We start from the raw sequence: 26219 nt of genomic DNA on the forward strand, positions 1-26219 counted from the left end.
AGTCCTTGAGTTAGTCACTTAATTTCTGAGACTTTCCTATTCAATGTAATATTCTGTATGTGTAGGGGAATCATTGTGATAATTGTATTAGATAGATCGATAGGTAGATAGGTAGGTAGGTAGGTATGTAGGTAGGTAGATAAGCAGGCAGATGTAGTTTGATGTGTTAGAGCCTGCCTAGATTGAGATTACCAGTGTTCTAATCTCTAAATCTTAGTTTCCTCATCTGTAAAATGGAGATAACAGTAATACCTACCTCGTTAGAATTGTTCTGATAATTAAATAATACATAATGATTAGCACTGCCTCTGATTTATACTGAATAGTCAATAAATTTTGCCTATTGCTCCTGTCACCATCATCATTATAACTATAATTATAATGATTAAATGAGTTTTTTCAGAGGCTCACAAAAGGTCATGTTTTTTAACAATGTCAGATAAGTACTAGTTTAAGCTATAATTTTAGTACATTAAATCTTCATTTGCTGAGTTGGTAATATTTTTTTTATCTCTAAATATGATAAATTTGCCTGATTTCAGGAAAAATTGCTATAAAACCATTTAGAATATGGTGTTCCAAGTTAAAGAATACTAAATATTTTGCCATGGCAAGTTTAAAAATACTTTCACCTTCATATTTATATAAATCATACCATTTTTTTAAAAAAAATTTAATTTGTACATGCACATGCTCAGCAATAACAAATTAAGCAATATAGAAAAAATGAAGAAAATAAAAATTATGCCATATCCTACCACTTAACAGATAACCACTACTAACATTTTGGTGTGCATTTTCCCAAATGTTCCTCTGTGCTTATTCATATAAATGTATAAATATGTTTGGATAATTTTATGAAATGAATCATATACTTGATGTCTTGTGATCTGCTGGTTTCAATCTAAGATAGATGCTACAGATATCTTTCTAGGTTAATAAATTTAGATCTATACCATAACTTTAAATAATAGCATAGTGCTCCTTAATATACACTGCATACATATACGTATGCATATATACATACATCATAATTTATTAACCAATCACCACTGATGGACATTTAGTTTGCCTCTAGATTTTAGTTGTTTAAAGCAATTTTCTGGTAAATAATTCTCTTTCCAAACATGTGATGATCTCTTTAAGGTAAATTTCTGTAAATGGAATTGCATGTCTTGTTTGCTGGTTGTCGTTGAAGTTAACAAGTTTATAGACAAGAATAATTAAACTGTAAATAAATATGTATGTATGTATGATTGTGCATGTGTGTAGAAGAATTTGTTAATCAGTAATTTGCTCACAAAATCACTTATCTTGGAAAGCAAACTACGTATTATAAAAATTATCTCACTGTCAATTCAGATTCTGCCAAAGGTATGTTTTTAGGTAGCCCGACAACTACAGATGCAGAATTATTAATCTTTCCCAAAATCACATTTAAACTGAAATCATAAGAAATTTTTACTGTTGGCTTTGCAGCTATCAGTGACTGTCTAGAAATGGTCAGACTTTGTTTTCATCCAGTAGTCTTAGTGTCACGGAGAGCTCCTTTTACTGTTTACCATCTAAATAAGTGTTTAAAAAAACTCCCAAGTGGAACTTTTCTAGTGCCGTATGACAGCATATCAGAACATGCAGAAATAATCCTGAAGGTTTGATTTTGTAGCATTGTTTTTACCTGGTTCTTTACTGCCCCCTCTTGATGGTAAAAAATGCTCTGTTGCAGAACACACTGGTTAGTAGGGCAAAAGGAAGTGAAATAAAGCCTGATCACTTGAGACTGTTAAAGATTCTGCAAGAGTTTATGTTTGAAGGAGTTTGAGTGTTAACTCTCCTGTCCTTTTGGAATGTTAAATTGATAAATGTGCTACTCTCAAAGCACTGTTTTGATGATGAAATGTTTTCCTGTGTCTTTAAGCCAGCAAGCAAGTTATTGGGAGGAGTTACTGAAAAGTCCTGTTTCAGCCATGTGAATCCCAGTTTTGTACATCTAATGTAATTGTTTTAATCATAGACAAAAAAAAATATGAACAGTCCAGTTACACAGAACATAAATAGTAAATTATATGTGGAAACATTTTTGTTCTCACTACTAATACAAAAAATAAAATTTAAGTAAATTTACAATATTCCTGATATATATTAAAGAAATGGGGTGTTTTTAAATTATGTCCAATGATAAAGGTTTATGAAGGTAATACACTCATACATTTCTGGAAATATTGTAAATTGCTACATTTTGGGTCGCAGTATGACTTAAATAATTAATGACATGAATACTTCTATACTTTTTTACTTGAAATATCAGTCCTAGGAATTTGTCCTTTAAAAGACCATCATTTTTATGTATGAAATACGTAAAAGTGAAGAGAGTTATGGTGTGAGGGTACTAAATTGTAGATAATATTTAAGATTTTTTCCCCTTAATTTTGATGTTACTTGCTTTTAAATGAAAGGGGAGGAAATACCCACAGGAGTCTTAATCTTGGAAGATGGATTTAGGAACCAGAGCTTGAGAGTCTTTAAAGCCATGTAATTGAAACCTGTGAATTTCTATAATCTAACTGAATGTAGGCAGTGAACCTATTGAACAGGTGAGTTTAAAAATAAATCTCGGAAATTGGGTAAAAGTGGGAAGTTTTATTTCTGTTATAGTGATCACTTTATGTCTTTTAAAACAACAGGTGATCAAGAATAGCAAGACAGAAATCCCAGAGTTGGAGTTATTTCCTCGACATCTTCTCTTCCTGCGACAGCAGCCTGCCACACGGACACAGCAGTCTAACATCTGGGTGAATATGGGTATGATGAGCCTGAGAATGTTTCCTCAGCATTTACCAAGAGGTAACTTAAGAATGCAGCAAGAATACCACGCATTTCCGTTAAAAAACAAAAGATAAAGACCTCAGAGTCTGGTGCTCAAAGTCTGGTGCCACTGTACTAATAACACGTTTCCATCTGTTTTCATACAGACTCAGTAAATCACTGTGGGGCTTAGATCTATGGTCATGCGCAAGACTAGAGGGGGTGGAGGCAAAATCTCAGCAGCAAACTGAGAATGGTTGTCCCCTTTTCTGGTTTGTAAACATACAAAGATAATGAGTAGAAGTAAATTTTAAATACTTTGTTTCTTTGAGAACAAGCCATTATAAATTATGTGCTTGACCTCAATTATAGTCTGCTGGTCAGTGACTGGTCTTCTCATCTCCACTCAGATTTCTAAGAAGTAGTTTCTTAGACAATATCATCTTTTTTTGTTTGTTGTTTGTTTTGGGTTTTTGTTTGTTTGTTTATTTTTAGCAAAATATGATATATTCCTTATGCTAGGTCCAAGGTACCTTTAAAACACAGATAATACAAAACAAAGGGTATATTTTTGAAAATGATACATTTCCTTTGAAAAACATCAAACCTATCAAAATGACATATAAATAAGTTCTCGTTTTAATGTATTACATGCAAAAAATTCCCTTTTGATTTCTCTTAAGTTAAATTTTATTAATGGGCAGGACTTGCTCTATGCTTTTGCTTTGCAAATATTTGAAATAGTTCTTCAGTAAAAATAATGAGTTCATCCATTTAGACAAAGTCCCAGACTTTGTGTTACTAATGCCAGAATGTTACTATAATTAATATAATAGTGTACAAGAACTACCTGTGAACCCAAACCAACCCCGTAAGTGTAATCCTTCCTTTGAAATTTAGTAGGGTTTGTTTTATGTCTTCCTTAAAGGTTACATTCAGATATTCTGTGGAGATTCTTATACATACTGTTTGGTAAGAGTTATAAAGCATTGGACTCTGCCTAGCTAAATTTTGTCTTTGGGGAAAACATCAAAATCAAGGAACAGAGAAGTAAGAATGTCTATGAAACACTTTTGATTTAATTTTCCATTAAATAATATTATTTGCCTCACTTTCCTGTACCCATAGCACATATCTTTTAAAATTCTCTTTGAAAGATAACATGAGAGGCAAGGTGTGTTGTTGTGCTTTTAGTAAGTATTCTTTGTAACTCTTGTGCTGATCCTAGATTTTAGCTGCTTCTGTAAATTCCACTAGGTTTGTTGGTGCTATTCAAAAGCACGAAATTATGTATAATAAGTGGCTGCCTGCTTAATGAGCAATGCTACAAAAACTGTCTAGAATTCAAATAAATTTCTTACGTGGCTTAGGACAGTAGAAATTGAGTTGGACACTACACTTGCAAATGCTTCTGAATCCTAGAACTGGGTAGTTATGCTCCAAATTTGTTCTTAATTTGAAATTTTATTTCTTGCTAATTAGTTGTGAAATCAATCTTTAATCATTTTGAAGTTTATAAAAATATGCTTTCTTGCTGTAATCTTATAACTAATCCTCTGATGTGTAATTGGAGAAATTTGCTCTTTGTTTTCTTCTAGGGATTGTCTTCTGCTTGCTAACAGTAAATGATTTGCTTTGCTAGATGTTTAAAAATTGATCAGAGTTGCATTTTGTTCTCCATAATGTGATTTTCATCTTTCTCATTACTCAATTTATCAGCTGTTTACTAGGCTCTGTTATTCCTTTTGAAGTGACAGGTATACAAACCTTGCCACAGTTACATTGACTTAAACGTAGCCTTTTCAACAGACAAGGCTGCAGAAGTCATTGTTAGATGATTTTTCAACCAATTTTAGGTGAGTTAATTCTTTTTGGAAGCCCTGAAAAAGCAGATGATGCCAATACTGCATTTTTTTTAAGTAGGTGAAGACTCAAAGCACATTTAACGGTAGGGAAAAAGCCAAGTCATCATTAAATGGGTGGAAAACTACCTAGAGTGTATAATTGTACCCTAGATGAATTACATGTGTTTTTGTTTTGGGTTGCTCAGTAGACTATAACCTTCCACAGGTAGAGATGACCATTTTAAGCTACAGCCTTTGTCTATAGATTTTGGCTGAAACCAGGGTTTAGCAGATTTTCTTAGCAACCTATTTTTGATTTCCATAATCTGTTGTCATTTCTTCACTCTTCTCTTTTGAAGGATGTAGTTAGACTTTATATATTCTTCCTTCAGTCTTTACTCTTTCCCCATATTGCCACTCTTTGTTTCCACCTTGAGCCCTTTGAGAGCTCAAGGTCATGTCTGCTGTCCTTTTATTGGGTGAGCAGGCCATATGATTCTCCCAACGCATACTACCTTTCAATAGGGCAATTTTTTTTTTGTCATGAGAAGCCCCGTGGCTTCGCTTTAAAGCTCTGTTTGGCCATTTAGAGTCTATGCCAACTTAGAATTTTAGTAAAAATTTCCTGTGTAATTATACCAGTGTGCCAGGTAATTGGGCCACTTAATGAGAGTGATGGAATTAATAATTCAAGACAGTTTATTTTAAGAAGGCGGATCAGGTAAATCCAGTTGTCTGTCTGTGAAGTTCAAATCCAGTCCCGTTTTATCTTCCCCATTCTTATACTGAGTTGTGATTTTGCTGGTGAGTGTGACCCAGCTGAGGGCAGCCGGGATACAAATGCCCACTGACATTTGCCACTTTTCTGGGGATCCAAATACAGCCTCTTATTTTGGGGGCCGCTATGATTTTGTTCTCCCTTTCAAAGTTAAGTCTCACTCTTAAAGACGCTTGAGTCTCCTACCTTCATTTTAAAGCTTCCTTTAAAGCCTCTTTAATTATAAAATTATTAAACCTGTAATTCTCATTTTTCATCATTATTTCCTGAAATGGCCTGGTTCCCACTCCTGAGGGGGCACTGCTATACTCACATCTGCCTTTTTCCTTGTTGTGGTCACCGCGACCATAGGAAATGTCCCTTCTCCGAACGCGCCGTTAAAGCGGGTCTTGGCCTACACAGGCTGTTTCAGTCGGATGCAGACCATCAAGGAAATTCATGAATACCTGTCTCAGAGGCTGCGCATCAAAGAGGAGGACATGCGCCTGTGGCTGTACAACAGTGAGGTGAGAGGCCTCAGTGTCCTGAAAAGACCTGATTAAGCGTCAAAGCCTTATTTCATGAGTCTGGGGGTTTTGTCTACAGTAATTATGCTGAAACCCATATCTAGGACCTCAGTGGAAACTTCAACTTTTAAAGTATTGTATGCACATGTGTAGATATTTGTCACCTGAAATCCATGATAACCGTTGATTATCGTGAACAGTACCAGCTTATAAAGATTATTATTATAAAGTAACAGCAAATATCTTTTTTAAATAAAGTTCATTTTGGATTTGTTTTAAAATAACTTATACACATGTTTTAAAAAATTCAAGCAGCACAGAAGTATATAGTGAAAATTCTTCCTTCCCATCTTCTGACCCCTTCCATCTTCCATTCTCTTCAGAGGTAGTGCTGTCAGTTGCTTATAATCTTCCTAACACGGGCAGTATGTTTTCATTGTACTGTGAAATTGGATGATAAGTAGTTTTAACCAGTTCTCTATTCCCTAGTTCTTTCTCTCTTATACATACCCTCCTTTGGTCACCATAGAGAGGCAGTATAGCATAAGTTAAGAGCATAGCTCCTGGAGCCATGCTGCCAAGAATTAAATCCTGGCTCTGACATCTGTTAGTTGAATAACCAAAGGCAAGTCACTTAACTCTCTGTCACAGTTTTCTTCGAGTAAATGAGAAAAATAATAGTTTCTCCCTTAGGGTAGTTTTAAGATTTAAATGAATTAACTTTGTGAGCACTTTAGACAGGGTGAGCGTCAACAAAAATGTATAATTCTACTTCTTGACATTTGGTTTTACATTTTCGGTTCTTAGTAAGCAGTCAAGTTCCATCTTGATCACAAGCACATTTACTGAATTTCATACTACATATTAGAAAAATTTCGCTTCTGTAAGCCCTTCAGAAAAATCTGAACTCAATGAATTTTGGGTTGATGTGTGTTAAGTCTTTTCTGGTCTCCCCACAATCCTATATAACTGTTTTAGAGCCATAGTTTATGTTTACAAAGTATACATTTTCCTTCCCTCATTTTACCACCAAAATTATAAGTATTTCTGAATGACTATAATATACTAAGTATGTCACATGAGTTACATAACTACAAGGACGTTTTTAATTGTCATTCATTTTTATATCCGTATTTGTTTCAAGATTAGTAGTTAAATTAACAAAAACATTTCCTCCTCCATATACAGAATTACCTTACTCTTCTGGATGATGAGGATCATAGATTGGAATATTTGAAAATCCAGGATGAGCAGCACCTGGTAATTGAAGGTACAAATGAAGGGAAAGAATTTAAAGATTTAGTTACTCACTGATAATCCACTTTATAATTTTTCCAACTGTTATTTGATCATTTTATTCTTCATGGTAATGAAAATCCATGAAACCTTTATGTGATCCTGTTGTGATACTATTTAGATTGCTTTAAAAGATAAATATGTCTATATTCATTGGCTGGCAAGGGTGAAAAACTGTAGGTGAAAACAGGTGAATTCAGTTATAAGTTTACAAGTTTCTTAAAATTTTCAAGCTGCCTTTCTGAGTTAAAGAGACTAGCGAAGAGGGTATAGCTCGGTGATAACGCACATACTTAGCATGCTCCTGGTTTAAATCCCCAGTACCTCCATTAAAAATAAATAAATAAACAAACAAACAAACAAACCTAACTCCCCCCAATAAATAATAAATAAGGAGACTAACTTTCTTGCATAGGTAATGGTTCAGGCTTTCATTAATCATCAACACGGATCACTCACCAACAGAACTTAACTTGTATAAGCATAGATTTACACACTGGCATGCACATGTCATTGAAAACTTAGTGTGTCTTTTCTCATCAAGATTCATGAACTATTGTTAACTGCCTTTGTATGAAAATGAATAGATTACTCTGGCATTTGTCACAAGGTGAGAAAAATTGTAATAGTTCTAACGTACTAAATTTAAGAGTTTTAATTACTCCTATAGATGGTTGAGTATAATTTTTTTTAATATTTAAAAAAAATTTTAATGGTGGTACTGGGGGTTGAACCCAGGACCTCTTGCATGCTAAGCATTCACTCTACCACTGAGCTATACCCCCCACCAATTCAGTATAATTTTACTTCAGGTAGGTAACTGAGGGATTAGCTTACTGATTAATTCTAACCAAAGACTACAAAGTCCCCAGTATAAAGAATTGAAGTGGTTTCAGAGTCAGTTACTAAAATTAGCTTCACTTTTTTTTTTCCAGTTCCTGGTTTAGAAATAAGAACTTTCTTTTTTTTTTAACAAAAGTAATTGAGTAGGTATGATTTAAATGGAAAAGAAATTAACACATTGCTATCTCTGTCTTTCCAGTTCGAAATAAAGATATGAGTTGGCCTGAGGAAATGTCCTTTATAGCAAACAGTAGTAAAATAGATAGACACAAGGGTAAGTCTCCAGTGTATTATTTTTAAAGAAATTATCTTAAAATTATTCTTTTGGTTTTTTTCCTTCTCTCACTATTGAGGTGTTAACAGCTTGTGGCTTTCTGGCTCAAAAGTGATCAGGCCTCCCCTTATTTCCCCTTTTCCTAAAGCATCAGATTTCTTTTTAACCTTGCAATTTAAATAAGTATACATTTTTTTTAAGACACGATACTAGAAGAGAATTGTTTGAAGTTTAGAAAACTGTTAGAACAATTAAAGAGAATCATTGCTGCTTCTAGATTACAAATGAGCATAAATACCATGATTGCCAGTGATGCTCCATGAAAAACATTTAGTTTAGCCTTGCAAGACCAGATAGAGAAATGTTAGCTCCATTTAACTGATTAGAAGAGTCATTAAAATCATTGCACTGAATACAAGGAACTGTTTGGTCTATAGCATCTTCCTACAGCTAGGCTTATGTTCTTATATTGTTTGTTCCAGTTCCGACAGAAAAGGGAGCCACAGGTCTGAGTAACCTGGGAAACACATGCTTCATGAACTCAAGCATCCAGTGTGTTAGTAACACACAGCCACTGACACAGTATTTTATCTCAGGGAGACATCTTTATGAACTCAACAGGTAATCTTTCTTGAGTCATTGGCCTGTCAAGTTTTATAATTTTGATATAAACACAATATTACCTAAATCTCCTCTTTCTTCACCCTGGGAGAGAAAAGTCTTAATCTTATTGGCTCTGTTTAGCATGAAGTAAGGACCAAGTGTTATTTTTCTCATTTTGAAAAGATATTTTGATATGAGAAAACAGATGCTAGGCATTTCTGTGCCCACGTGATTGTGATTTATAAGAATCTTTGGCAACAAATTTTCTTCTCAAACTTCTAGGACAAATCCCATTGGTATGAAGGGGCATATGGCTAAATGCTATGGGGATTTAGTACAGGAACTTTGGAGTGGAACTCAAAAGAATGTCGCCCCATTAAAGCTTCGGGTAAGCACGTTAAAGTAATATAAAGGTATTTAAGTCCTAGGCAGTTGTGTAAGTAATTATTTTTCTCTACATATTTTTTTATAGTTAGCTTTTTAGTTTTAGTTTAATGTTTTGGGGTCCTTCACAAGACATAAACGGGACATCAGATACTTTTACTTGTTCACATGTATGTACAATACTGCTGTAGATGTAGGTAGGAAAAGATCAAAAGTACGGTCTAAATTTGGGACGTCATTCACTTTACTAATTTATCAAGTGTCTTACATGTATATACAGTAAACCTTTCTTTCTTAGTCCTTCACCATTAACAGTGTTCTAACTGCAAGGTAGACCTCTGAATCTAATTAATGATTCTCAATCCATTTTTAACATTACTAAGATAATTAGTTTTATCTGTGGGATAAAAGGTAGCTGAAAGAATGTAATTAATGGATACAAATTTGACATTAGTATCATATGCGGTGAATTTTAGTGAAGTTAGGATTATTTTTTATCTTTAAAAGCAAGACAAAGGCTTTTTAGGTCAGACATTAATAATCATAATCATAATAGGTTAAAACTGGCTCCTTACAACTTACCAGCTACGATTTTAATTACTTTGTGTGTATTAACTCATTTAATCTTCTAAATGGCCCTGTAATATAAAGTAGTGTTACTATCTTCACTGTGTGGCTCAGGAAACTAAGGCTTATAGCAGTTAAATAGCTTGTCCAGAGTTGCAAGCTAGTATAAGTCCTCACAGTTAAACACAAGGCTATCCTGCAAGTTAGGATGCAACAAGACCAGAAAAGTTAACTATATTAGAAATAAAATGGAATTTTTTGGTGTGAGAAAATGCTGTTTTAATATTTGTCTTATCTGTCTTAAATGGCATCTGTGTACCTAAAGAAGTCTTTGCTCACATGATACTAAACTGGAACACAGTATTGGCCGTAATACTTTCTGAGGGGGAGAGGAGAGGTCATTTGAGATTAAGATTAGAAAGATTTTCATGATTATCCAAAATATATTTGCTGAAATTAGACACAGACTAAATACTATACTGTTTATCTTCTTCTAATGCTCTGATTGAATTATGGACATGTTCATTCTAAATTTTATAGATAGATATATACATAGAGAGAGAGAGAGAGATGTAGAGATAGCAAGTAATGAGTTTGATTCCTCTTATGTTTATAGTGGACCATAGCAAAATATGCTCCCCGGTTTAATGGGTTCCAACAACAGGACTCCCAGGAACTTCTGGCTTTTCTCTTGGATGGTCTTCATGAAGATCTCAACCGAGTGCATGAGAAGCCATATGTGGAGCTGAAAGACAGTGATGGTCGACCAGACTGGGAAGTAGCTGCAGAGGTTTGTCAGTTTCGGTTTCTACTGTAAGCAGCAGAGAAAATGTTCTGGTCACAAATGTATGTTACACAACTTTAAATGCTAACTTAAACTATCCTGTGATCAGAATTTCACTGTGAAAATGAAGGAATTTATATTTCTCTGCTTACTTCTTGAGTAGTGGTGCCAAACGAAGCATCTTTAATGAAAATAGAAAAATGTTACCTTTTCACATTGTAAATTTTAGGGAGAGAATGTAGGAATAATTATTCATAAGAACTTCAGGGGTCCCCGTAATTGTTAAAGTAATGTATAAAGTGACCAATAGCATATTTTATCTGCTTTTTAATGGACATTGTTACCATGGTAAGAACAAAGAAAAAAATAAGATTTTCCATCTGATGTAATGTTTTATAGATTGAGCAGAAAGAATCATACTCTACTCACTTTATGTTGTTTCTGCTGTCTCAGTAGGCAATACATTTTAAATTACATATCTGACTTGTAAATTTGTAGACAAAAAGCTTTTATATTTTAAATGAAGATTAAGGTAAAGTGACGATTTAAGTGACGATTATATTCTTGAAATTTAAATCTAGTATATTTAGCCAGTTTCTTTGAATTTGCAGAGAAGTATTTTTTATTTTTTTAATTTGAGGGGATACAAAAGTTCTCTAATCTTTTTTATTGCTAGGCCTGGGACAACCACCTGAGGAGAAATAGATCAATTGTTGTGGATTTGTTTCATGGGCAGCTAAGATCCCAAGTCAAATGCAAGACATGTGGGCATATAAGTGTCCGATTTGACCCTTTCAATTTTTTGTCTTTGCCACTACCAATGGACAGTTATATGCATTTAGAAATAACAGGTGAGTCACAAAGTTCTGAAAAATGATTTGATTCCATTGTCTTTTACCTTGAATTCAAGCAGCCTGAACTTATAAGTATAGTCATTTGTTTATAATCCATTCTCCTAAAGATTGGTAGTCAGCATGTTATAATTTAGTGATCTAATTTCAGGGATGATTTGAGGTTTGAAAGATTTGGAACATGGATCCAGTATTGTGCCCACTGAGCCCTCTGTTAGTTTCAGGCATGCCAGAAACTCTTTTTATGATCTTGCAAAGTCACTCCCACTTCTGGATCACATGAATATTAAAAAAATAATGATTTCACTCAGTATTATCCCTAAGTATCATCTGTTGTGATGTTTACATATAAAATAAAAATCCTAGACTGGAATGTTTGCTAGTTCTAAGTCACACGAGTGTAAAGCTTTCAATGAAACCTGAATTTTACTGATAAAAGATCTTTCCTCTTTACTAGTTATTAAGTTGGATGGTACTACCCCTGTACGATATGGACTAAGACTGAATATGGATGAAAAGTACACAGGTTTAAAAAAACAGCTGAGCGATCTCTGTGGACTTAAATCAGAACAAATTCTTCTCGCAGAAGTACATGGTTCCAACATAAAGGTGATACTACTATTCTTTCTAGGAAACCCTTGATTCCTCCTTCAAAGATCACAGTTTTCTTAATTATTATGTTAAATGGCCAAAGGAGATAATAAAACAGACCAAAAACTGAAAAAAGAATTGTCAGGTTTTTCATTCCAGAGAAGCTTAAGGGTTGTCTACCAGAATAAAAGAGTAATAAAGATGGTGGTATTTGTTTTAAAGGAGAAACATGCGTAAGCCCACGCTGCCTATATGGAGTGATCTGACTATGTCGTTGTAGTATAGATGTTCCGAGTGACTGCTGCTGCTACACTTGACAGCTCTTCTGTATTACCACTGTTAATAGAGTTCTTCTTAGGTTATTACGAATGTGTGCTTTTAGTACTTATGAATATGTATACCAGGACTTTCCAAACTAAGGAGTTAGAAAGTAAAGACGAAGTGACACAAATCACTTCTTCCTGCATACCACCTGGAGAAACAAGCAGTGTAATAAATATATTGTCTGCCCTAAATTGAGCTTCTACCATTGGTATTATTTATATTCATTTTGAGAATTTCCAAACAAACTTCCACCTCATTGATATTTTTTTCATATGTAATGCAGAAGTTGAGGTCTCTGTGGGGATTCTTGAGATGAAGGACAGAATTTTAAAAGGCACTTATAAGAGACTTCCTCCCTATGGAAGAGGATGAGTAGTTTTGTCAGTAAGGTGGTTTTTCATTTCGTTTATCAAGCTTTCATCTTAGTTATTTTAGAAAAAAAGTATTCAGATGTCTTGTTTGTTTGACTGATGAAAGCATTTAAGACATTCGCTTCGCATATATCAGAGAGGTGATTCTCCATTTTATCTGAAACGTCTCCCCCTTCTCATCTGGCCTCTTTTTCTATAGAATTTCCCTCAGGACAACCAGAAAGTACGGCTTTCAGTGAGTGGATTTTTGTGTGCATTTGAAATTCCCATCCCTGGATCTCCAATTTCAGCTTCTAGTCCAGTACAGACAGGTAAGACGTAACTAGAGCTCCCTCTCATGATTCTTTGAATATTGGTCTAAAGGTTATCATCCTTTTTATATTTGTTTAGGCTAACAATATTAGAGTAAGAGAGTTTTGGAGCCTGAAGGAAACCTTGGTGATCATTTATCTCAGATTCCTCATTTTATAAATGAGCAACCCAAAATTCAGAGAACCTAAGTGACTAAGTTAGATAGGCAGTTATTAGCTAAAACTACCACTGGAATTCAGATCTCTTTTAACTCTTTTATCTAATACTAACGTGGTAGCAGATGTCTGAGAGGAGTACACTGTCAGAAAACAATAAATATGACTAGAAAGGAATCTGTTCATCTGATATTGCCTATAATTTAATATCATCCAGTGAATCTTTTTGGCCATTATTAGGATTTGTCTATTCTTCTTTATACTGTTGGTAATTAGGTACATTCCCAAACTATAAAGGGCTTCAAAGAGAATGAGGCTCCTGTCATTGGCACTCAGTAGGTAGTACTGGTGGTGAGTTGGTGGATGATGTAATATTGCTTTTTTGTTTATATCATCACTGTACAATGGAACTCTTACCAATGATGAAAATTATCTGTAATCTTTGCCATCCAGTACAGGGTCCACTAGTCACATGGACTATTCACATTTGAAATGCAGCTGGTGAGACAGGAAATGCACTTTAATTTAATTTAAAAAGCAGCGTCTTTCATCAGTAGTAACAAATGTTTTGCTCTGGTGGGACTTGTTGTTAACGGAGTAGGCTGTGAATGTGTTGGGGGCAGATGTGAAGTCTCTACCTTGCTTTTTCTTTTGCTGTGAATCTGAAATTTCTCTAAAAATAAACTCTTCTTTAAAAAATTAAACAATTTTTTAAAAGCAACATCTGGCTTACGATTGCTGTCCTAGAACATTTTTAGAGGAATGGAGAAATGAATTTTTAGAGAAGAAAAAGAAAGCAAGCAGTGTAACTGTTTTCCTGTCACATCTTGGGGCTGATAAAGGTTGTTGCAAAAATTCTACTTACTCTTCCCAGTAATTGCTCTTGCTTTGTCATTTTGTCAGAAGTGTGAGTTATAGAAATAGAATCTGAAACTAAAATCTTCCAATTAGTCTAGAATTATTTGACCTATGATTTCTCCCTGTCTTCTGTTAAAAGAGACTGTCAGTAGTCTGGGTCCCAAAGATATTTGAGAAAAGAGCAAAGATAAATGTACCACAAGCTTATGATGCTATACTTATCTTCAAATTTGTAGATTTCTCCTCTTCCCCATCTACAAATGGAATGTTCACCCTAACCACCAATGGGGACCTGCCTCGACCAATATTCATCCCCAATGGAATGCCAAACACTGTTGTGCCATGTGGAACTGAGAAGAACTTCACAAATGGAATGGTGAATGGTCATATGCCATCTCTTCCTGACAGTTCCTTTACAGGCTACATCATTGCAGTCCATCGAAAAATGGTTAGTTTAATGTTAGGCAAGTTACTGCTAGTCTTGCCATTGTGATTTATAAAACGTTATTTTCTCTCTTTGCAACATCTTCATTGTGTGTACTTTCAATGCATTATGAATGCTGTGCTAAGTGATTGGAGCCAGGATTAGTATCACACGTGATGGCCTATGTATGAAATGACATCCCTCACTCATATATTAAGCAGCCACAGGACAGCTGGTGCATCTGAATACTACTTTCTTTAAAAAGTTTGTGACTCCTATATGTTCATGTATGTATGTACATCTTCTTTGCCATATAAGCATGGCTGCCTTTAGAGAACAATTTGTTTGTTTTGAAGGGAGAAAGAAGAACATTCTTGAGCAAGACAAGTTGTTTCCTAAAACTGCTGTAACAAATTACCACAAACTTTGTGGCTTAAAGCAGAAATTCTTTCACAATTCTGAAGGCCAGAAGTCTGAAACCAAGACATCACCAGAGTTGTGCCTCCTCCAAATGTGTTAGGAGAGAATCCTTCTTGCCTCTTCCAACTTCTGCAGGCATTCCTTAGCTTGTGGCCACATAACTCCAATCTCTGCATCTGTCTTCACATGGGCTGCTTCTCCCCCTGGCTTTGACTGATAAGAACATTTGTCATTGGATTTAGGGGTCATCCGAATAATCCAGGATGATGTCAACTTAATTCCATATCCAAACCTGTATTGTCACATAAAGTCACATTCACAAGTTCTGGGAGTTAGGATGTGGATGTATCTTTTTGAGGACCACCATTCACTACAGATATCATTAATCATAGTATCCAAAAAAATTAAGTACCAAGAAACAATGTAGATACCTAAAAATAAACTTTATAAAAAGCACACAAAGTATCTACATAGAAAACAATAAAATATTATTGATAGAAATTAAGGAGGACTCAAATGTTTGAAGAAATAGGTCATGTTCATGGATTAGAAGACTCAATTTTTCAAAGATATCAGTTCTCCACAAACTGATCTATAGATTCAATGCACAATCCCAATAAAAATGCAAACTCTGTATGTGTATCCTTGTGTGTGTTTAACTTGATAAAGCTGATTCTAACATACAGTAGCACAAAGCACTAAAATAACCAAGACATTGCTGAAGAAGAGCAAAGCATGAGGCACAGAGCTACCAGAGATCATGATTTTATAAAGCAGTGATACTTAAGACATTATGATATTGGTGTGAAAAGACAAACAGACCAATGGAATACAGTAGCCCAGAAATAGGTTCACACATGTGTGAATACTTGATTCATAATAAAGATGGCATTGCAGAGCAGTAAGAAAATTTCCTTGATAAATGGTGCTGGGATAATTGGATATCAATATGAAACTTGACATCTACCTCTCACCACACAAAGATCAATTTCAGGTGGACTGTAGAATTAAATATACAAGCAAAACAATGAAACAGCCCCTAGATAATAATAAAGGTGAATATATATTCATGACCTTGGTTTAGGGAAAGACTTCTTAAATAGAATGCAGAAAGCACTAACTAACAAAGGAAAAGATTGATAAATTAGACATCATTAAAATTAAGAACTTCAGTTTCATCAAGAGACGTCATTAAGAGAATGAAAGTCAAGCCTTGGAGTAGAAGATGTTTGCAACTCATATGACCAGTAAAAAGGCTCAATCCAGAAAATATAAATAACTCCTTTACATCATTAAGGAAAAAACAGTTCAATAAAAAATGGTTAGTACTAAAATAGGCACTTTATAAAAACGATATCCGAATAGCCAATAACCATCTGAAAAAGTGATCAGCCATGTTACTAATCCAGGAAATGCAAATTAAAGACCACATTATGATATCAGGGCACACCCACCAGAATAACTGTGATTAAACAGATTGACAGCGCTGGTAAGGATAATTTAGCAAAAGGAACTCTAATACACTGCTAAGAAGAGTGTAAATTAGTACAGCTACTTTGGAAAATTTGTTTCCTAGTTAAAAGTAAGTAATTCTACTATTCCATCTTGTGTTTTTATGAAACCATTAAATGTCCATTGGTAGTAAAAAGGGTAAGGAAGTTGAGATGTGGTCATATAGTAGAATATTATATAGCAATGAAAATGAATGGATTTATAATTATACTGAACATAAATGAATCCAATAAACATAATGTGGGGGAAAAGCCAGGCACAAAAGAAATACAACTTATATGATTCTATTTATAAATAAAACATTTAAAGACAGGAAAAATGAAATTTACTGTTTATTTATGCATAGGATATAAAACTATAAAGAAAAACCGTTAACCTTTAGGAGGAAGGAAGAATTCATAATTGGGAGGAAGCAAGAGGAAGGCTTTTGGAGTGCTGGCTGAATTGTTTCTTGACCTGACTGGTGATTACATAGCTATTTGCTTTCTGATAATTCTTTGGAATGTACTTTTTCCCTCCTTTGAATTAGTGACCACTGACTTAAAGTGATTTTCTGACCATGTGGATGATATTCTGTGGACCATGTTCTAGACAGGGTAATGTGACTAAACATCCTACAGAATTAAGGGATATATTTGTGTCTTGGAATTTTGTTTAGGCACAGCTCGAACTGGCCCCATCAGCTAAAATAATTGGGGTGATTCATGCATTTCCCTATGTTTTTTTTTTTTTCAACTAGGCTTTATCAGATCACACATTAAGAACTCTGGTTTGTTTTTGTTTTGCTTTTTTTTTCATCTTTTTTAGAAAATTCTCTTCAATTATCATGTATATGTTATATAAAGTGCTTGGTAAATGCTAAAGATAAATACTCTTATATACAGGTTTTTTTAATTATCGGACCATACAGCCATATTCAGCTCTATATGTTCACCTTTTAACCAGTCCCATTTGTAGTTTCCTTCATGACCTAGGAGCTGCTATGGGGAATGCCTAAAACTGATTTTACTATCTGTCTGTCCCAGGTCAGCTCTTTTTTTCCCATTATTTATGTTCTTCCATGCTAAAAGCTAAAGGCTGGGAGTGTTTTTAGATTTTTTCCCCCTTTTCATCTAAAACCCTATATTCAATCTATCTCTATGCCTTTTAATTTCTTTTTCAAAATACTGCTTGAATTTACCATTTGTTCTTCATTTTCATTGCCACTTTCTTCTTTCAGACCCTTTGATCTCATGGCTGAATTACTTTGAAAGTAGTTTTTCTTCTACTCCCTTCTACAAGATAGAAAAAGAAGAGGAGTAACATAGGTAACATAGGCAAGAATATTCAGAGAGTAAAGGGAGACATAATAGTGTTGTATTGATACAATAAAGGAATGTCAGTTTCAGAAAAGAAAGAAAGAAGTGGTCACATGGGCCGGAGACATCAAAAAGAATGAAAACTGAAAAGTCTGGCTGTGTGACCAGGTGAAGAAATAGGGCGAGACATTAGCACAGTTAGGTCAAGTGCGTTTCTTCAGATTAGAGAAAAAAATGGTTAGGAGAGGGCAAAAGGAGAATTCCTGGTGCAGTACAGCTGGGAGCATGCCTTATATAAAGCAGATAAACATAAAAAATAATAAGAAAGGGGGAAGAGTATAGCTCAAGTGGTAGAGCACATGCTTCACATATACAAGGTCCTGGGTTCAATCCCCAGTACCTCCTCTAAAAATCAGTAAAACTACCTCCTTCCTGCAAAAAAAAATTTCTTTTAATAAAAAAGTAAACAAAGACAAAAAGACAATGAAATAGATAAACAACAAGGATTAACTGGATATATAGCACAGGGAACTATATTCATTATCTTGTAATAACCTATAATGGGAAAGAATCGGGGGTGAAAAGAATGAGGAAAAAAATCTATGCATATATATATAAAACCGAATCACTTTGCTGTACACTTGAAACTAACACAGTACTGCAAATCAGCTATACTTCAATTAAAAAAAAAAAAGAATCTGGGAGCATTTTCCCATGAGGAACTGAGCAGGTATGGGCCGGAGGTCTCTGGGAGAAATTACCTTCAAGAACATGCTAATTGTGTGGGCTTAAAAAAGAGATACACTGAAAAGAGTAGAGGAAAAAGTGACTTGATTGATCTCATTTGTTTAGTAAAGTAAGTCAAAATAAGTCATCTGCTGAGAGCTGGAATGGAAGAAATGTAGAAGTTTAAGGAGAGAAGTAATCTAAGTTTTTAGATCTTTTTAAAAAGTTGTTCTGAACTCTGTCCACATTTCTGTGGGTCCTATAATAATGTAACTACCAACACATGAGTTGGTGTCTTAAAATCACTAACTAGCTAAGCTTAAGTGAGTAACAGCAGAATAAATTACTTGAGAATCTGAAATAAGAGAGTCTTTTCACTTAAAAATTACTGAATTTATAAGTTGTTGGTTTAGCTTCTCTACTACATAAAGACCAATCTTAAAGAACTAAATGTCCAAGTGCGCAGCAATTTTTTGAATAATTCTGCAATTCCTATCAACCTTTCTATTATACTAAACTTTTGTTTTAAGCCACTGTTTCCAAGCTAATTCTGTGCAGTATCTCCATGTTAAGAAATATAGAAGACTTCTTAACATACTTAAAGAAAATATTTTAAGTTTACCTTCTATCATGTAATTAAAAATATGATTTTTAATCTTTTTACATATGATTCAGTCTGTGTCAGAAATATCTATCAGAGAAAACTACATACTCTGACAATATTAAATGCTGAAAACCCAAGTCTGGTAGACAGACAGCCACTCTGGAATTGGCAATACCTCAGCATTTCCATGACCCCACTTTGAATGACCATTCTCTTCATAAATAAAGAGAAGTGTGGTAGTGACTAATTTAAAAATGTAGTGATGCTTGCTGTTGGCAGTCTTAGAAGAACAAAAGGGAGGAATCGGAGGCCTGTCTTCTCAGCTCTCTCTTGTTTGTACACACAGATGAGGACAGAACTGTATTTCCTGTCATCTCAGAAGAATCGCCCCAGCCTCTTTGGAATGCCGCTGATTGTTCCATGTACTGTGCACACCCGGAAGAAAGACCTGTATGATGCGGTTTGGATTCAAGTATCTCGATTAGCCAGCCCGCTCCCACCTCAGGAAGCCAGTAATCATGCTCAGGATTGGTGAGTTCAGTGCATCTTCCTAGACCTGTGGTTTCCAGACTGTAGAAGAAGAATTTATGTGAATTCTGTGTGATTTATAGTACATGTCCCATATCAGGTTAACCACTCTCTGAAGACCCATCCAGAGAACATAGAGTTCAACCATTTGGTTTGGTCTTTTGAGTAGGCAAGATCATACACCTTCCTCTCATCACCTAGACTTTCCAGTTTCTAATAATCCTTTTATTCTCTGATCTCTTAAATAAATCTCTCCTGCTAGTATTTTAAATGCTTCAGGTAGTATCTTTGGCTTCTGTAATTACAGAAGTAGTATGAATTCAATAGGAAATTTGTATCATCTCAACCCTCTGAAATTCAGAATGGGAGCGATACTATGCATGTCTATACATAAACTCTGGAAAAGTCTCATGCCGTAACAGATGGTTCAGTTGGATTATTTCCATACCATGTCATTTTAACATGGAATGATTTCATAAGTCTAGGTAAAGGAAATAAACATCTTGTGTTTTCTTTCCGTTCCTCTTACCACTGTTCTATTGGATTAGTGAATGTATTTACTTCTAAGAATCCTTGGGATTATGTTGTCTTATTTGTATCTCATTTAAATTGTAGATTATTTTCTTGCTATCATGGTGCAAATGAGAGTTCTGCTTCTGTGTTAACTAAGTAAAGACATTCTTTTTGCTGATAGGTTATTTGTTATGGTACGGGGGTGTTTTGATGATTAGGATGAGGTTTAAGGTAAGTAAATTTTAGAGGAAAACTGCAAATAATAGATAAGTGATTTAATTGATGAAAGTTGTGTTTAGTGAAAATAACAGTAGGGCAAGATTAAATTTGAAGTGAAAATCTAATTGAATTAAAGGACTTCTAGATGAGGGCTTTTCCCAGAGCTTGCTAATGAATCAGATACAGAGTATGAGGGGAGGAGAAATCTAAGCTAGGCTTTTAGCCTGAACAATCGTTTGTGAATGGTGATACCACTTAATGCAATGAGGAAGACTGGAGAAGGAGTAGGTTTAGGTAAGCAATGACAGGAATCAAGTTAAATTTAAGATGTGTGTTGTATTTTCAAGTGGGAAATGACTTAATTCCTTTCCTAGAGATATAAATATAAGTGTCATCAACAAAGGGTTGATATTTAAAGCCCTGAGACCAGATGATGCTATTTAGAGAGTAAGAGTCAGAGAAGATGCCCACGATCTAATTCCTGATGCATTCCAGCATTTAAAGGTTGAATAATGGATGGAGGGGCAGCAAAGGAAATTGAGAAAGAACAGCCAGTAACGGAAGAAGAAAATCAGGAGTAAGTAGTGTTTAAGGAAGGACTGATCAGTTTCAGATGCTACAGATAAATTGAGTAAGAGGACTAGGAATTGACCACTGGATTTGATAAAATGGCAGTCTTTGGAGACCTTTGCAAAAACTGTGCTAGTGGGGTGGTGTAGATGAAGGCACACAGGTTAAAGTAGGCTAAAGAAAAGATTATCTTGCAGACATTTAAAGGATAATAAGAGCTTCTCTCTCTCTAGCCTTTTGAGACGGCCCGCACACTGTCTTTGGAGTGTGTATCTGCTTTTACTGTAAACTAAACACCCCCACACCTCTTGGTCTCTCTCCCTCTCACCTCTCTGAGATGGCCCAAATTCTGCCTTTGGAATATGTAGTCTTCTAAGCCGTTTTCCCTTCTGAGTGAGACAGACCCCACTCTGTCTGTGGAGTGTGTAGCTCTCTAAATAAACTTGCTTTCACTTTTTAAAAAAGCTTATCTTTTAGAGATAACACACTGAAATATTTATGAATGAAAATGATTAAATGCGACTGATTTTATTCGGAAGTATCTAGTACATCACAGTAGCCAAGAGGTGCAAACAATCCCAAAGTCCATCAACAGATAAATGGGTAAACAAAATGTGGTATATACATAAGTGGAGTATTACTCAGCCATAAAAAGGGATGGAGTTCTGATATATACTATAACACATGAAACCTTGAAAACCTTATACTAAGTGAAATAAGCCAGACACAAAAGGACAAATAGTGTATGATCCCACTTTTATGAGGTATCTCAAATAGGCAAATTTGTAGACAGAAAGTAGATTAGAGGTTAACAAAGTCTGGAGGGGAGGGAGGAGACGAATTTGTTATTGCTAATAAAGAGTTTCTGTTTGGGAAGACAGATTCTGGAGATAGATGGTTGCACAACATTGTGAGTGCCTCTGAATTGTACACTTAAAATGATTAAATTGTGAATTTTATGTATATTTTACCACAGTTTTAAAAAATGAAATAGAAGAATCTAGTGGGGCTAGGTAAAGGTATAGATAAAATAAGAATGGTCAAGAGGTGATGATTATTATAGTTGGGTGATGTTCATTGTGCAATTCTCTACTTTTCCGAGTGTTTATGTCAATAAATTTGAAAATTTAGACTAAATGGACAAATTCCTGAAGTTGATGGTCTATACAAAAGGTGATTAGTTTGAGGGACAGTGGTTAAGGAGGAAAGTGAGGATTTGAGGGCAGTGATTTAGAGGTTTCTGCTGGGTCAAAGAATTGTTAGAGTAGCGGTACTTTGAATAAGTGATCCAAGAATCTACGAGATGGTTGCTGCAAATTAGAATATTGGAAATTGAGATTTTTGGAGGTGTCAAAGTCCTTATCGTCATTTCATTACCTTCAGCAGCCGTTTGACAAGATCTAGAATATGACCATTGGAGAGGGTGGATCATGTAGAATGGAGGAAATGATTGTTGGAGGAGAGAAGGCCTTGGTGTCGTTGGATAAGTTACATTGATGTTGAAGTCACCAAGGGTAATAACAGAAGTGACGGAGAGAACAACAGTGAACCAGGCGCTAAAATCTTTAGTGAATAAAGTAGAGATGTCCCTACCAGGGAGGAATCGCAGGTATAATTCAACAGCTCATGCTACAGAGAAACCAGAATGTTTTAGAAGGAGAAGGAAGGAGAACTACCATCTAGAAGTGATAAAGAGGGGTAGGGAGGAGACCCGTATCACCTCCAGGTCCTGGGATCTGTGAGGCGACAGTCAGCGTTTAAGAAGCAAATGGGAAGCAGTGTCCTCAGGAAAGCCAGGTTTCTGTTAGAGCACAAAGGTCAAGAAGGCCTTTAGAAGACAGGTGCTGCACAGATCCCTGCCAGAGTGCTCCCTAGTGGTTTTGCGCTCTCTCTGGATTTTTCACTTACCATTGATCCGGTTCCCATTGACATGATGGCATGGGCATGACAGCATGTTCTGTGAATAATCATTCAATCAGTAAGTTATGTGGAAAGCTGGGAACTGCTGTGACAGATGTGACACTCACTTTGGCCCTTACCATGATTTCATTACCTTCAGCAGCCATGTCATGGCCACTTCAAATTGCCAAATGAGCCATTATGTATATTGCTCTTATGTTGTATTCCTTGCTTTGCGTCTTATTTGGGCAAGGATGAATAAGCTTTTTTAAAAGTTGGAGAACTCACAAGCTATCTTGCAGTTAAGACATTACTCTAAAAATGTTATGTGACTTACAGTTTTAGATAGTTAAGGCAAGGAAAAGATAACCTACTATGTACCACATCAGGGGTTTTGATTAAAGAGGGTTCTAAATATACAGTTAGTCAACTCCTCTAAAAACCATCATGACCATTCAGCCTTCTGTGGTGTATCAATGTTCTTGTCATGGAGAAGGTCTAATTATTTTAGTTTAATGTGAATTAAATCTTCTGATAGAATTAGGGCTGAAGGATAATTAGTGTTTGATTTCATAATTAGCTTATTTTATAAAATCTGCACGGACCACATGGACCCTCTTAGAGACATCTGGCAGTCTGATATGTCTCCCGCTCTGTGAGGAGGAAGCCCTGTACAGGGCTGCAGTTAGTGGCTTCGGATGACCAGCACTGAGCCGGCAGTGTGAGCATACTGCCATGGCAGCTGCCCTTTTCTGGGGTCACTTCAGGAGAAGATGAAAGAGACCTCAAATAAGAAAAGTTTCTTATTCTCTTTGGTTTATGTTCTGTTTCAGTGATGACAGTATGGGTTACCAATATCCATTCACTCTCCGAGTTGTGCAGAAAGATGGGAACTCCTGTGCTTGGTGCCCATGGTATAGGTAAGGTGACCTTCTGCAAAAAAACGTCTTTAGTAGAATTGCAGCTTCATGTAGTATACCTTTTCCACAAGGTTTCCAGTTTTTAGAAGCAGCAGTGAATAATGAGATACTTGAAATAAATGTAGGAATTCTTCGTTCATCTCCTCCCTATAAGGTCTACAGCGAAGTTTTGCTCTTGAGACTTAGCTGGTTTTGTAAATGCTACAGTGCTCACCAGATTCACAGTTTATGATCAACATTTATCATTCTGTACCATCTGCTCCTTAGATATAAATCAGTTTAGCAATTCTGAGCCCAGCAGAACATAGTCTGTGTACTGGACCTTGCTGGAAGTCTGTTTTTGGTTTTTAGAAGAGTTATGGAGATTGATTGGTCATTACTGTTCCAACTTGGGAAATGCCCGAGTATGGAAGTCAGCCTTCAGAAAACGTAATAGCCTTAGCAAACTGAGTCTGTCTAGGCATTGGAACCATGGCCTTTGTCATGGTCCCCGCCCCCCCCATAAATTCTTATATATGTCTATTTAATGTGCCATTGTGCAAACAAGGAAATAGGTGTTGTTATGCTAGATAAATTGCCCTACTGCTAAGCATTAAAAACTAAATTTAGAATTTCTTGAGAGGTGCATGATCTCAAATATCCAGTTCCCATTATCATTTATTTGCCATAAAGTCCACGTATTCATGTGGGTTAACAAATGGTTATCAAGTGCTTTGAAAAACCAAAGACTTGAGAAGTGATAAGCATGATTCCCTGAAATAATAACACTTACTAATACATATTCATGCACTTACCAGTCTGCAGTTAGAAGCCCATGCCCAATTGTGAGGCCCGAGAAGTAGAACAGAGAAGTAGAAAGGGAGAATACTTCTGATAAAGAAAATCTGGATTCCTTCGTAATTATTCCTTCCTCAGCAGATCTTTCCCCCCCTTTAGGTTTTGCAGAGGCTGTAAAATTGACTGTGGGGAAGACAGAGCTTTCATTGGAAACGCCTACATTGCCGTGGATTGGGATCCCACAGCCCTTCACCTCCGCTACCAAACATCACAGGAAAGGGTAAGTATACAGAAAGGTCGCTGTAAGGCAGTGGTTTTTATGTGTAAAATTTTCCCCCAGTTTAACTGTATCATATCATTTCTATTTTCAGACAGTTTAAGGACAGGCAAGAATACCTTCATTGGCATTCTCTATAGCTCTTAAATGTGTTGACTAATTTTATGGATGTTTCAGCTTTCCCACTTACAGAGTTAATTGTACTGAGGCATTGAATTTCAAAAATACTAATAATAAGTAATTCCTGAAATAAAACTCTGGGTGTAATTAAGAAGTTATATTCTCTGGCCATGAGATACCAAGCGTAACCAACCTCTCTGCCTGTTTGTTAATGATTATTGAAGCTGTAGCATTTGGTGACCACTCTTACTTAGCTCAGGTGCATTCCAGGGCTATAGCTGCTGCCTTTAATGGGCACAGTGATCAGAAAACTTAGAGAAAATATTGAATGTTTCCAGACTGGGCACCTAAGAGTACATCCCCATGCCTGGTCTTCTCACTTAGCATTCCTCTACTGCCACTCTCTGGCCAGAGCAGTTTTTAAATTTTGAAAATGTAACTTCGAAAGGAATACTAACTCCATACCTAAAAATGTTCCCCAAATTTGTGTGAAGGGTGGATTGACTAGGTTTTTTTGTGGGTAGAGATATGAAGAATCTGATGGAGAAGTAAAAGCAATGGAATCAAAGGAGCTGATTTAGTCACATGAAGAATTATAGTGGCTTTTGCATCTCTTTTTTTTTTTACATTTTTTATTGAGTTATAATTGTTTTACAATGTTGTGTCAAATTCCAGTGTAGAGCACAATTTTTCAATTATATATTAACATATGTATATTCATTGTCCCATTTTTTTTTCACTGTGACCTACCATAAGATCTTGTATATATTTGCCTTTGCTATACAGTATAATCTTGTTTATCTATTCTGCATATGCCTGTCAGTATCTACAGATTTCGAACTCCCAGTCTGTCCCTTCCCATGCCCCACCCCCTTGGCAACCACAAGTTTCCAAGTTAGTATTCTGTGTCTGTGAGTCTGTTTCTGTTTGTATTTATGTTCTGTTTTTTTTTTTTTTCACATTCCACATATGAGCAATCTCATATTTTTCTTTCTCTTTCTGGCTTACTTTACTTAGAATGATATTCTCCAGGAGCATCCATGTTGCTGCAAATGGTGTTATGTTGTCATTTTTATGGCTGAATAGTATTCCATTGTATAAATATACCGCATCTTCTTTATTCAGCCATCTGTCGATGGACATTTAGGCTGTTTCCATGTCTTGGCTATTGTAAATAGTGCTGCTATGAACATTGGGGTGCAGGTGTCTTTTTGAAGTAGGGTTCCTTGTGGCTATATGCCCAGGAACGGGATTCCTGGGTTATGT

At 35.5% G+C, this 26219-nt stretch overlaps 1 protein-coding gene across 4 annotated transcripts in view; it reads left to right on the forward strand.

Annotated features, from left to right (window-relative positions):
• Window positions 1-26219, forward strand: part of USP32 (ubiquitin specific peptidase 32) — a 168983-nt gene that overhangs the window by 132013 nt on the left and 10751 nt on the right. For 3 of the 4 annotated variants that reach the window (XM_015247173.3, XM_072940274.1, XM_072940275.1), the window contains 14 exons: window positions 2685-2844; window positions 5779-5933; window positions 7122-7203; window positions 8272-8346; window positions 8829-8967; window positions 9232-9337; window positions 10517-10690; window positions 11361-11535; window positions 11993-12144; window positions 13021-13132; window positions 14383-14594; window positions 19477-19661; window positions 23693-23779; window positions 24716-24836. In XM_015247173.3, the coding sequence (XP_015102659.1) occupies window positions 2685-2844; window positions 5779-5933; window positions 7122-7203; window positions 8272-8346; window positions 8829-8967; window positions 9232-9337; window positions 10517-10690; window positions 11361-11535; window positions 11993-12144; window positions 13021-13132; window positions 14383-14594; window positions 19477-19661; window positions 23693-23779; window positions 24716-24836 (1935 nt within the window). The remainder of the gene's footprint in view (window positions 1-2684; window positions 2845-5778; window positions 5934-7121; window positions 7204-8271; window positions 8347-8828; window positions 8968-9231; window positions 9338-10516; window positions 10691-11360; window positions 11536-11992; window positions 12145-13020; window positions 13133-14382; window positions 14595-19476; window positions 19662-23692; window positions 23780-24715; window positions 24837-26219) is intronic. The other variant, XM_006213310.3, reaches the window with a different exon arrangement.

The sequence above is a fragment of the Vicugna pacos genome, chromosome 16, assembly GCF_048564905.1.
Source record: "Vicugna pacos chromosome 16, VicPac4, whole genome shotgun sequence".
NCBI lineage: Eukaryota > Metazoa > Chordata > Mammalia > Artiodactyla > Camelidae > Vicugna > Vicugna pacos.